Source organism: Kluyveromyces lactis (assembly GCF_000002515.2).
Source record: "Kluyveromyces lactis strain NRRL Y-1140 chromosome E complete sequence".
In the NCBI taxonomy this organism is placed as follows: Eukaryota; Fungi; Ascomycota; class Saccharomycetes; order Saccharomycetales; family Saccharomycetaceae; genus Kluyveromyces; species Kluyveromyces lactis.
The window spans coordinates 1,413,408-1,426,356 of record NC_006041.1 but is presented as its reverse complement, the minus strand read 5'-3'; the positions used below and the strand labels follow the sequence as shown (position 1 = coordinate 1,426,356).

Here is a 12,949-nt window from a genome sequence, read left to right as displayed (position 1 = left end):
TTGTTAAATAAGATATACTTAGGCTGTTACTCTCGATTGGTGACCATCTAGGCCACTCCTGGGTCGAAATGGGATGTGGAGACTGCTCTTCGTCGAAACACAGGAGTAAATACCTTGTGCTTATATTATCCTGTGCATCACGTGACTTGTTGATCTTTGCCCTTTCTTTTTGAAAAATTTCAAGCTCATCGCCTACGCATCGTCATCTCATCTCAATTACTGAATGATATAGCAGGCTGAAGTGGTTTCAAGAGCGTTCAGCAAGTCATTTGGTGGTCTCATAGCCAATATAAGGATAGGATACTCCAAGCAGATACACTAGGTAATACAGTATGGTAAGAGCATTGAAACATCATGAGCAGAAGCTTCTCAAGAAGGTCGATTTCTACGAATGGAAACAGGACCAGAACCACAGAGATACGCAGGTGATGCGTACGTACCATATCCAGAACCGTGAGGATTATCATAAATATAACAGAATATGTGGTGATGTGCGTCGTTTGGCACATAAGCTATCGCTTTTACAACCTACAGATCCCTTCCGTATCAAGCACGAGCAGCTCTTGCTAGAGAAACTATATCATATGGGCATTCTTTCAACAAAATCCAAGATATCAGCACTAGAGAATAAAGTTACAGTCTCGGCTTTCTGTCGTCGTAGATTGCCTGTAATAATGCATAGATTAAAGATGGCACAGACACTCAAGGATGCCGTTCAATTCATTGAACAAGGTCATGTTAGAGTAGGACCTAACTTGATTACAGATCCAGCATATTTGGTAACAAGGAATTTGGAGGATTACGTTACATGGACAGATTCATCCAAGATCAAGAAGACTGTACTACGTTATAGAAACGCGGTCGATGATTTTGACGATGCCTAGATTGATCCTGCTATACTTGCCTTCGGAAGTAGGAAAAAGGGCAAAAACTATTATTTTACAAATTTGAAAGGAAAGTAAGTAGTAGTGGTATATATGTATCATAAGAAAAAGTATTCTAATTACAATCTTTTGCTTCGAGCTCGGTTCCAATGTATATGGATATGCCGGATAATGCATATAAACACGTAAGGATTGTATTCAACAAGACTCCAAAAGAGGTCTAAAAAAACAGAATGGTAAAACAAAGGGAAATAATGCTCCCTTTACATGACATTGTAATTGTGTGATGAGCCCAACTGCTTTCTTAGATCTTCTTGCGATCCGGAGTGCGGTAGAATAGTCCCCATGCTTGGTGGATGCATAACGTCGGTGTCGTCAAGAATACCGCTTACTCTCGATTTAATATAAGTGTCTTGTAACTGTTGTTGATAAGTGTTAGTATTTGACATCAAACTGTTGGATCTTGAATCCGCTACAGCACGAGAGAATGATCCAGCTGGCTTGAAAAGGTTATTTTGAGACAACTCGTTTGGATTTGTCATCACCACGGATTGTCTCAAATGATGAGGTAATACCTTGCTTCCTGCAGAGTTAATTTGTGATGGTGTTGTATTGCTGGAGGCTTGATCTGAGGATAATCCCAAATCTGATCCGTTTGTTTGGTGGAAATAAAGTTCTGGATGGTCGATTGGATTGTAGTTATGGTTATTTTGTGGTGTCATAGCTGCTGCTGCTGGTGACTTAAGGGTGGTTTTTGATTTAAATGACGTTAACGAATGAGAGGAACCGCTAAATGGTAAATTAGATGGTCGTGGGAGCTCTTCGATGCTTTCCATATTAGGAGGGGGGAGATTATGCTGTATTTGGTTGTGATATGTTGGGAAACTTCCATCGTACTGATTCTGTCCGTAATACTGATGATTGTAGTAGTATTGATTTTGTTGATGGTCATTATGATACTGAGACTGGGTGTCATAAATTGATGACGCTACCCTTGGCGCAGGGTCTGAATATTGGTTTGGTGCGTTCGAGTTAGGATTTTCAAACGCTGCTGTATCTTGTGATTGGGTATTGCCATCAGCTTGAGTACCTCTACCATAATTTTCCTCTGGGTACTGTGGGGCTTCCGGCTGAAGAGAATAGCCATTCTGGTAATACTCATGTTGCGGTTGGGCTTGATAATTTTCAGGTATATTGGATGGATTCGTAGGCTCATTGGAGTTGGAGCTCTCAGTAATTATGTTTGATGCATCCTTCGGTAACTCTGCAACCGGTTGGAACCCTTCGGGCACCGGATTTCCTTCTCTAATGGTTTTCACAGTACCGTTTCTATCCAAATAAACCTGATATATCGATTTCATTCTAGCCACATCTTCATCGGAGTCTTCTTCATCACGTTGAATGTAGACATCATCTTCATTTTCCAAGAACGGCTTTTTCTGTAATTGAATTCCCTCTGATGTGCGTTCGGACTCCTGCATTGAAACTTCTGGTTGGAACCCTTCTTGGTCTTGATGAATATAAGATTGTGTTACGTTTCCTCTGGAATATTTAACAGGGCTAGGCTCACTGTATAGGTCGCTATCCTTTGAGTCCTCTTCGTCATCGTCATCGTCCTCGTCTGCAGGACTACCGGAATCCTGTACAATTTCACTGTACTTCAAAATCTTATCATCACCGTTAGAGTTATTACCATTCGAAACTGTGGAGAACTTTGACAAATTCGACAGTTGAATGTTCCCATTATTAGGGACAGACCCACCTGCCGCTGACGTGGGTCTCGAGATAGATATTTGAGAAGCAGAACGCGTCGCAAGTTTGTACCCATCAAAATCACTATTCTGGAAAGTCTTGGCAAAATTCCTTAACGTTTCGGAATCATCGGTCACAGTTGGCAGTTGGAATGGATTTGTTGCGCTCTGAGAATAAGCGAACGATTTGGTCTCATCGTTGAAAGGATTTGGTTGTACCGAAAATGCACGAGTAGCTGATGAGGGTATTCTCATCCCAGAAGGATCGACGTTGCGTTCCATCTCAAACTCTTGTCCAAAATCCGGTAAGAATTCCGCGTCACCATCAAAGTCTGGATCATTGTCCTCCAGTTCTTCCTTCTTGTTTCTCTTGTATACTTTGTACAAAATGAATATCAATACCAGTCCAACCACTACTACCGGAACTACGACCGCTACTACCACTGCAGTAGTATTAGTCGAATCAGATGGCTTTTCACAATGCTGGCTTGAACCAGTACATTTTGAACTTTTCGAAGTGGATGTCGATGTCGAAGTGGAACTCGACGTAGAAGAAGATCCAGTGGTACTAGTAGCCATGATAATATTTCTTGGCAGATAAAGTATGAAAACGAATGGAAGGATCAGAAACGAATCCAAATACGAACAGTAACGGCTTTTGTACTAAAACAATGGGTATCAGCAGAGCAGTTAACTAATCGTGTCTCTTTTATGATTCACTAACACGTTAAAATAAAACTAATTCAACGAAGCCTCTAAACCCAGGCCAATAAACACCAGAAATAAGAGGGAAAAAAGACACACCGTGATGCTCGGTACTATATCGCAAAGAACTACCCCGGGATCAATGCTTGGGACTTGATGTTGGACCTGTAAATCACGGTTTCTGATTGTCGAAGAGTTATCAATAGATCTGAAGAAATCGAATTTCCAAATTACTGGAAATGCAGCTCGAGAGATCTCGGAAAAAATTCACGAAAACCACAATTAGTGAAATATCGGCAGGAACGCCAGTTAGCCAAGGCCTGTGTGCATTGCAGGTCTTACTTGGAAGAAAAACACCGATGCTACAGTTTACATAGTTTTGATATTTAGCATTGAATGAACAATGAGAGTCTTCGTCTCATAGTCATCTAAAGAATATGTGCTAGCACTAACTCACATTCATGATCCTGAAAAGAGCCCAAACACCCTATCTAGAAAAGAAGCATTAACTAGATGTAGGAGAAGATGGGATAAGGTTGATTACCAATGGTGATACCATTGGTAAAATTTTCTTTAAAAAAAGGCTGCCAAAAATTAGACAGAGTATTGAGTCCATAGTTGGGACAGTACCCGGATGGTTCTGGTAAAAGGCAAGAACCATGTTCGAAACGAGGGCAAACCAGTAAAAAGCTGGAACGCCCCCATTGATACTGATCGCCAGACGTCAATCTCTATGAGGTTTTGAAACCTTTTTCTCTTCTTGAAAGCGTCTTCTGAAAAGTAGTTAACAGAAGAGAAAGTTCTGATTTCGTATGGAAAATTCTTAACTGTTGATGATTTAACATAGGGAATAAGGTACAACAGGACAAATAAAGAGGTGGTAGTAGGACATCATCCTGGTTGAGTATGGCTAGTTGACGAGATCAGCACGGGTGAACAAAAGATATGGTAATGCAGAGATATGGCATGCGGTCTCCCAATATTAGCTGCATTGGGGGGTATTGAAAGGAATGATCTCATAGTTACCCGGATACGCCGAATGCAACTCTTAACATCGATTCATCTACAACTTTCCTTGAAGAAGAGCTACAATTGATCAAGGGAAAGCTGCTTCTATAGCCCACTGGTAGCAGTATTTGAATCGCTCTTTCTGATTTAATAGTACCGGCGGTGGAGGTGTTATCTGGCGTCGAAACTGCCGTTTTTTAATTACGTATAATGAGGGCTGCGCAAGTACTTTGGAAGAATGGCACGACTAAGTCCCAACTCATGAAGGAGGTCTTCGCCACTGTTAAGAACAATCCAGCGCCTGTGAAACCAGATGTACAACGGCTCGCTCCGGATACAAAGTTCCTCGTTTATAGGACGTACAATCCGTCTCTTACAAAAGATGATTTTCAATCGTTGGTATCGATGATCAGTGATAAGGCAAAATCAAAGGTATTGATGAACTCTTTTGACGTGTTCAAGTATAGAGATCCCAAGTTCTTCACGTTTCTCGATCGTTATATATTGAGATTCCCGACTAATCATATAATGAAAGAATATTTGATGGCATCGCGGTTGAGTCTTTTAGATGACAGAGCCGTTAAATTCAAGGCAACAGACGTGGATTCCTTGCAGCAAGATTATGCTAGATACTATAGAAACTTGGTTAATGCCAGTAAATCAGGGAAAGCTTATTTTGATGAAGTTAAGAATCCTGTACCTAAAGATTTGTCCGTGAACTGGTCACGTCTACAGACAATAGAACATAGATCGCTTTTAGTCTGGAATTTACCAGAAAACTGGGACCACCTCACCGTCTTTAGAAAGTTTTGGTGGTACGATATACATCACAGCTTCCAAGTCTTTGTGAACTATGAAAGGAATACCAGGTTAACGTTCATTCATTTCAATAATGTTAGAGATGCATGTCTGTTCAGAAACAATTTCCATGGGGCGTTAGTGGAAGATAATAGATTACTAATAGAAAAGCTTTGAAGGACTCAATAATCGCATTAACTACACGCTATCTTACGTATGTATATCCGTTTTGTAAATAGTAAGAAATGGCAAGAAACTTAATTCTTCTTTTATAAGGGTATTTCGTTTCTTTGGTTTAGTTGGAGCCACCATACATGCTCGTCATCGTTGTAGTTCAATTTAAAAGTATCTGCCAACCTTCTATTGGGCCATACTATAACGAGACCTGTATCTGATATCCATGCGATTTTGCAGTCATTGGATCCTTTACTGACCTTCAATTTAAAATTGCAAATGCTCCACTCGCTTTGGAAGTACTTTATATTGATCCAATCCTTAAGTACGTGTCTCTTGTTCTCGGCGTCATTGAACACTTCAAAAACGTGTAACGTCCATTTGTCACTGACAACAGCTAATTTTGATCCATCTGGTGACCAACGCATATCTATAATACTAGTTCTGTCCAGTCCTCTTCTAAACTCTCGAACCAAGACTCCATTGTCCGTTTGGAAAACTCTAATTAGCGTTCCATCCTGCGAACAAGTGGCAACCATGTCTCCTTTCCTATTTAATCTTACCATTTTCACTGGATTGGCATGGGCCTTCACTAGGACACCTTTTCCAACAACCTGCTCTGCATCGGTCTGCAATCTAGTTACGTGGATCTGACCCAGATTGAACTCATTGGAGTACACCAACAATCCATTGGCAAACTCGCACACTCCTCCGAACTTAATGTCTTCAGTAATCTTATTCCAGGGGTTACCAAACTTGAAAATGGATATCACATCGCCCTGTGATACTACTATAAACTCCCTTGAAAGAAACAAGTCCTTAACAGCAGCATCGAGCTTAACTCTTGTGATATCTTGTTTCTTAACGTCATCCCAAATATGAAGTAACTCTTTCTTTGTACTAACAAATGCAATGTAGTTTGTGCGATGCAACATTCTGATGGTACCAGCATCGGGCATCTCTTGACTCATGATACGTTTCAACGGATGTACGTTGTATATATCGAAGCTTTTTGGTGTCGATACTATGAGGCATGATTGATCTTGGTTGAATTCATAATCCACAATCGGATTAGAAACATGATTTTCGGGGACAATAGGGTTTCTAGTCAACATAGTAACTTCCCTAATGCAGTGTATATGGTTTTCAGGCACTGTGGAGTTGTTAAAGAGCTGTCCTTTGTATTGTTTTAGTTTGAATTAACTGTTCTGGTGGTTTATTTTAAAGGGAAATCGAGATGAGATCAAATATATAAACAAAAACTGTTGAAAGGACGAAACAGGAGATAATTCCCAGAAGGATATAGCCCCTTTATTCAAATATATATCAGCCTATATGGCGCAAATCATGGCATGGACCACAACTGACAGTCAAATAATATATACTGCCATATCACATTGGTTTTGTTCAAAATTGATCTTTATTTCTCGATTAAAGGTATTTAAGGTTAAAGTTTATACCACAAGCCAATTAAATCCATAAAAGAGGACACTAAATTCCTTTACTTCTCCGAACCTAATACTAGCTGCACTCCAACCCACTTGCTTCAGTACAGAAACAGATGCATGAATGTACTTCATCTACATGAACTGCGTCATCCTGACATAAATACCCACAAAACATTACTCTTCGCTACCGAACCGTCTTCGCAATACTTCTCTGTACACAATGCCAAGGCAAGACTTTTGTACGCATCTCATCCGAAAGATGTCACAAGTATATAAACCTTGTGACACAGTGCGCTGTCATAGACTACATATGCAAATCTATGTAATGAGTTTTTTGACACATTCTTTTGATTGTCCCAGCTAAAGACACCGGATCTGTTCAGATCCTCTACTGGCTTACACTATCACGGTCTCTTTCGAGCTATTTGAACGTACCGTGGTACGACCATCCGTTTCATAAAATCGCTATTGCTATCTATAACATTTCTGCTTTCATCATTATTCTGTCGCTACTTATCTTTAAAATCATCGAGTTTAAAGGATTAAAGCTTAAACAAACCACATTTAAAAGAAAACAAAAAGAGACAACACAGAGAGGTAAATTGGGTGCCTTCCATTGATTTGTTGCTCCAATGATAAACAAGACCCGTGAAACTAAACTCAGGGACGATTTTGGTGTGAATTTTCTGGGTTCTTTGTCACATAAACCTAAACTGTCGTTCAGTTCTACTAAAAATATTGGCGGCAATGGGAACGATCGGTTTATTCCTAAAACCACATCCAAAAAGAGTTATTACTCGTCTTCACAATTGCAAAATTTTCTGACTAGTCTTGAACAATTGGTTGATCCGCTGTTGCAATCCAGAAGCCCATCTCCTGAATTCTTCATGGGCCATGACTTGCCCGTGAACACCTTATTGACACAAGAAATATCTTCTATCCTAGATTCAGGTGAGAAGAAGAGTAAGAAAAAAGTATCCAGGCATACCAAACAGCATAGGAAATATATGGCTGATGCACTAGGGTTCCCAGATTACAATAGGGTTCTCCAATTTTCTCACATGATACCATCGTTGACTATTCCATCGTTATCTGTGGATCCATTAATTTCAATTCTACCACCACCAGAAGCGCTGAAATATGCAAACGCTCAGTTATCGTCATGGCTCAATAACAAAGATGTTGAGAAACAGAGAATCAGCAAGAGAGCAGAATCAAGGGTCCCATTTAGAGTCCTTGAGGCCCCACATTTGCGGAAAGATTTTTATTCCAATCTTGTGGATTGGTCTCATGCCACTAATAATGTCGCTGTTGCCCTTGATACGGCTGTATTTCTATGGTCAGATCAAGTAGGTGCCATCCACGTTCTCAGAAGAGATTATCTTGAAAAGACCTCAGACACTGTTCAATGCATTTCCTTTAGCTCCAAAGATTTTTTACTCGTCGGAACCAAGCGGGGCAAGATCTTCATATTTAGTCAGGAAAGTGTGGAGAACAACATAGGCAGCGGACCTCCAAAGCCTTTGATTGAAATTACAGTGAAATGTCATAGTGGAATATGCTGCTGCCAATGGTTCAAAGATGGGAATCAATTTATTGTAGGTACAGAAGTTGGTGTCGTATACAAGTTTAATATCAAGACCGAACTTATAGTCATTGCACGATCATTGAGGCGAACAGATACTTTGCGAGCCAAGATCAATGGAACTTCAGCGGAACTGAACTCTGAGAAAGTGATACAAACCCATAAAATAGGAGAATCGTGGTCTTTACACGTACATTCACAACAAATATGTGGTATCAAAATTTGTGAAGAAACTAATCAAATAGCCTTAGGAGGCAATGACAATTGTTGTACCATATGCAAATATAACGAAAATGATCTCGATGAGGAACCTGAATTACAGTTTAAATTAAAGCACGCCTCTGCTGTGAAAGCTATGGCCTTTTGTCCTTGGTCGAAAGCGTTATTTGTTACCGGAGGAGGAAGTTACGATAGACATCTAAGGTTTTGGCATTCGAAAAGCGGAACATTGCTCAGAGAATTCAAGACACCAGGCCAAATAACGTCCATAATATGGTCCAAAGGACAAAAACAACTATTGGTGACATTCGGATTCACCAATCAAGAACTTCCAGTTTTCATCATAATGTACAGCTATCCCTCCATGGAAGAGATAATACGAATCAAACAACCAACCCAATTACGTGCATTGACTGCAGCAACTTCACCTGATGCTAAAAAGATTTGTGTAGCTTCAGATGATGAGACTGTCAGATTTTATTCTATTTGGGAGAATACATGCGAAGATATGAGAGAAACTCCGTCTAACGGCATATACGGTTCAGAGATCATTGAGCATGAAGAAGGAATAAGCTTAAACTGCATGCTTAGATAGCGTCCCAATTTCCTCTTCGCCTCCGTGGCTTTTACAATGTCTGCTTTGAAATAACTATAATATAAAATAATAATTTAATAAACTAATGATGTTATTGTACATACGATCCCCCAAAACTCAGTTTAACGATAAGTATCAAGAAGAAACACTGATCCGGACAGTTCTGTAAGCCAGCCTCTCAAACGCTTGGTTCACAACAGCAACTATACCCTGTACAATTACTGCTTGTCGTAGGTGTATTGTGTCATTGTGCTTTTCTCAACATCGATTTTAAAGGTTCAAATGTCAAAAAACGTCAAAAAGATGGCATCTTGCCTTATACTAGCTATTACTCAGATAAACGGATGCAAGTTTTAGGGACAGGAAACATTAAGATCAGAAGCTGAAAGTACTGGTCATGGAATTCGGACACGATGCAAAACGTGTCAGCAAAAGATCTTTGTTAGGAAACTATCTTGTGAAGAAGTACGAGAATGTATTTGCATCGATAGACAATGCTGTTCCTCCAGGGGACAGGGAAAAGTTGCTATCGAATAAGGACTTGGTGCAAGGAATAGCGACCTCTTTATTTGATGCTACCTGGGAAAGGTTCAAGACGATGAGAGAAGATGATACGAAGACAATTGACGATGATTTTCAAGAGTATATCAACAACGAAACAGATCTCGAGAGTAATGATAGTTTCTGGAAGGATGAGAATTTTAGACAGGAGTATGAGATCAGATCCGCTTCTTCTGAAGAGGAGCGGGAGAAACCGAATGTCAAGACGTCTCTGAGAAAGCAAGCAAAGGATACCGTTGAAGAAACAAGGGAACATTTCATTGATATGGTCATTGACAGGCTCATATTAAGCATCCTTCCTGATGAACTTCCAGAGAGGGAACAGTTCAGCCAAAGAGTTGCTGAACCAGGACGCAGACACTCACAAACTGTGAGTGTCACAATTATGAATAAGAATGTTCGAGCTTTAACCTCGAGATTGGGCGCAATATTCGAACTGCAGGATATATTGATAAGATTGTTAACTTGGAGAAATCCTTCTGGAACACTCCTTGCATTGATTGCATTTACCCAAATTTGTTTTAATCCAATGCTTCTTGTAATATTACCTATACTGTACCTTATGTTTGGCTTAATGATTCCTGGATACTTGCATAGACATCCGTTACATAGAGGCATCTACCTTTCCAAGAGATCGTATGGTAAATCCCTTATCAAAAGTATCACCACTGGAGGTAATACGTCTAAGCTACAGTTGCGCGATTCTATTCATGAGTTTAATTACGAAGATATTGATATCAATGATTTGCGAAAGGCAAATACGGTACGTCAAAGTATGGAGTTCGTCGTCAATTTAAGAGATTTACAGAATTTAATGAGCACGTTAGTGTCTGTTATTGATAAGATGGAAAAGTTCATGTACGGTACTGCAGGTTTCAAGAATGAGCAATATTCAACAGTTGTTTTCCTCTCCTGTTTTGTGGTCTTATTCTTATTGTGGATAATAACTCCGTTTATTAATTGGGGTCTCATGGCGAGCTTGCTGGCATGGTCTATTATGACCATCATACATCCCCGAGTTCGTCCTACAGTATTTGGATTGTTGAAGAAAGAACAACTGGATAAGGGGAAAGAAGCTCTCAGGAGAACGGAACGTTATGACATTCTATTGGATGAACCTGTGGAGACAAGGTGGGTAGAGGTATTTGAGATCCAAATGCAAGGTATCACGGAGCAAGAATGGTCACCCTATATGTACTCCACACAGGTCTTTGACAAATCTGATCCGTATAGAAAATCTCAAAAACCACCGCCAGGAGCGCACAGTATGGACGACTTAAAGCCACCTCCGACATGGACGTTTGACTCAAACTCCGAATGGACTACCGACACCAACGTGGAACAATGGGCCACTGAGAGAGGATTAGAAATGACGAGAATAGAAGGGGATTATCTGGTAGATGATCAATTTAAGAGGAAAAGGTTAATACGTAAAGTTATCAGGTATGCTAATCCGGCTAGGATACCATCGTACCGCTGAGCGGTTAGAATAGCTAGTTTTGGTGTAGCTTATATAGTTGTACGTTGTTTAATTTAGAGTATTTCAGAAATTCAAACCTTTCAAGATGGAACACCTTCGACCTCTTCCTTTGAATATGCGTTAATGATTCTTTTCCAGTTGTTCCTATTGTCCTGAATGGGAACGTGAACCCAATTGAAGTAAAAAATGACAAGAAGTAATACCAATGCTATCGCTGAAGTAGGAACAGTCATGGCAATATAATTTCTTCGAGAACCGTATTTTTGATAAGGACAAGAAGCATACGGACCACCTGTAATCCAACAATTGCTCACAGAGATCGAATTAATATCGATCCAAAAATCTAAGTTATCAATGTCCATATCATTTAAGTGTATTCGTAATGATCTTTGTTGCAAAGGTGTCCTCGGTACTCCAAACTTGTATCCTGTGGGGCACATGTCCTTATCGTCCGATTCGAAATAGGTTCCAGTATCTTCTGATATGTTCCAAAAGTAAGCTCTATCACTGAAACGACATAAATAGGGCAAATTTCTGTAGCAGTTACCTATCTTAAATGGATCCAAATCTTCATAGTCGTTATAGCTGAATGCCCCACAACGGTAGGCTACGTATTGTGAAGTAGAGCTTGATTCGGAATCATCGCTGTCCTCACTTTCATCGAGTTTATCATCCGGAGCTGTTGCATTCCATGACCATAGTAGTAAACTTGAAAGATGCCTTTGTAACGACGTTCCCTGGGAACTATCATTTCTCGTGTCGATCGGATTCGTAAGGATCAATGAGTACCCACATTCGAGATAATGAAGGTAGTTTTCGTAGCTGAAATTACCTTCAAGAAATCTCCATTGTATTTGAGACACTCTCATGATATCTTCGACAGTATTCAAAGGACATGTAATATTGTTGGCTGTAACGTAATGAAATGTTTCTGGAGGGAATACTAAATTGTCTTGGTCGTCTTCTGAGAACAACTCAGCTCCATTCAAGAACCCAAATACGACCCGCTTTTTAACATCGAATAGGAATCTGCTCAAACCAACCCAACCCGTATCAGAGTATCCGTTAATACTCAACGTCTGATTTAATTCACGATCACGTTCAAGATCTGCAATAGAATACACATATCCGGGACTTAACCCTTCTTCTAGTATCGCTGTAAAATTAGCCTCTTTGATGGCATTGGAGTTTCTTAAAGTATCGTTATCAAAGCGCAGTAGAATAGTCAAAATGTTAGCATCCAAGTTTGTATTGGTAGCCATCACAAATAAATTCACCGTGTTCAACATTTTGACGAATCTTATGTTAGTACCTTCCAAAAACCATTCTCCGGCAGAGGAATTGAACGTTAGATCAACCCGAAATGATTGAATACCGTGATGTAATAGCGATAAAATTGTCGTTAGCGATTCAGTTTCATTGGAAGTGATCGAACCTGGCAACGAATTTTTCAATGCCAGTCCTGGTAATGGTACTTGGTCAATTGAGATGTTCTGCATCAAGTCTCTCTGCGATCTGATCGCATATATCATCTCGTCCGAAAACGATGGCCACACTTCAGCCCGAACTAACCCGCTTAGCATCCATAATGGAGCTACAACCAGGAAGTAAAGAAGCATTTATCTCGACAATCCATATAATACTATCCTAGATCGCATATATGGACCCTGGAGTGGAGTGCAGGATTATTTGACACTGAACTCTCTGTCCTCTGTCTGAGCGATTCCGTTGATATCTAAAA

General features: G+C 40.0%; 7 protein-coding genes and 1 non-coding gene across 8 annotated transcripts; 4 read left to right on the top strand and 4 right to left on the bottom strand.

The window, feature by feature from the left end:
- Nucleotides 1-332: 332 nt before the first annotated feature.
- Nucleotides 333-884, top strand: IMP3 (snoRNA-binding rRNA-processing protein IMP3; the record flags this gene model as incomplete). Its single annotated transcript, XM_454669.1, has 1 exon — nt 333-884. One exon carries the CDS (start codon nt 333-335, stop codon nt 882-884), a length of 552 nt encoding a protein of 183 aa, XP_454669.1.
- Nucleotides 885-1,147: 263 nt separating this feature from the next.
- Nucleotides 1,148-3,214, bottom strand: KLLA0_E15973g (SKG-like transmembrane protein; the record flags this gene model as incomplete). The annotated part of the gene is made up of 1 exon (XM_454668.1): nt 1,148-3,214. The coding sequence occupies one exon, from the start codon at nt 3,212-3,214 to the stop codon at nt 1,148-1,150; it is 2,067 nt and encodes a 688-aa protein (XP_454668.1).
- Nucleotides 3,215-3,925: 711 nt separating this feature from the next.
- Nucleotides 3,926-4,069, bottom strand: SNR7. Its single transcript, XR_002633602.1, has one exon. It is a non-coding gene; the product is annotated as a U5 RNA (small nuclear RNA).
- A 489-nt stretch (nt 4,070-4,558) lies between these two features.
- On the top strand, nt 4,559-5,323 carry PET54 (Pet54p; the record flags this gene model as incomplete). Its single annotated transcript, XM_454667.1, has 1 exon — nt 4,559-5,323. One exon carries the CDS (start codon nt 4,559-4,561, stop codon nt 5,321-5,323), a length of 765 nt encoding a protein of 254 aa, XP_454667.1.
- A 92-nt stretch (nt 5,324-5,415) lies between these two features.
- HSV2 (phosphatidylinositol-3,5-bisphosphate binding protein HSV2) lies at nt 5,416-6,435 on the bottom strand (the record flags this gene model as incomplete). Its single annotated transcript, XM_454666.1, has 1 exon — nt 5,416-6,435. The coding sequence occupies one exon, from the start codon at nt 6,433-6,435 to the stop codon at nt 5,416-5,418; it is 1,020 nt and encodes a 339-aa protein (XP_454666.1).
- A 965-nt stretch (nt 6,436-7,400) lies between these two features.
- Nucleotides 7,401-9,167, top strand: AMA1 (Ama1p; the record flags this gene model as incomplete). Its single annotated transcript, XM_454665.1, has 1 exon — nt 7,401-9,167. The coding sequence occupies one exon, from the start codon at nt 7,401-7,403 to the stop codon at nt 9,165-9,167; it is 1,767 nt and encodes a 588-aa protein (XP_454665.1).
- Nucleotides 9,168-9,564: 397 nt separating this feature from the next.
- Nucleotides 9,565-11,208, top strand: PEX28 (Pex28p; the record flags this gene model as incomplete). Its single annotated transcript, XM_454664.1, has 1 exon — nt 9,565-11,208. One exon carries the CDS (start codon nt 9,565-9,567, stop codon nt 11,206-11,208), a length of 1,644 nt encoding a protein of 547 aa, XP_454664.1.
- Nucleotides 11,209-11,288: 80 nt separating this feature from the next.
- MTC6 (Mtc6p) lies at nt 11,289-12,827 on the bottom strand (the record flags this gene model as incomplete). Its single annotated transcript, XM_454663.1, has 1 exon — nt 11,289-12,827. The coding sequence occupies one exon, from the start codon at nt 12,825-12,827 to the stop codon at nt 11,289-11,291; it is 1,539 nt and encodes a 512-aa protein (XP_454663.1).
- Between the last annotated feature and the right edge of the window lie 122 nt (nt 12,828-12,949).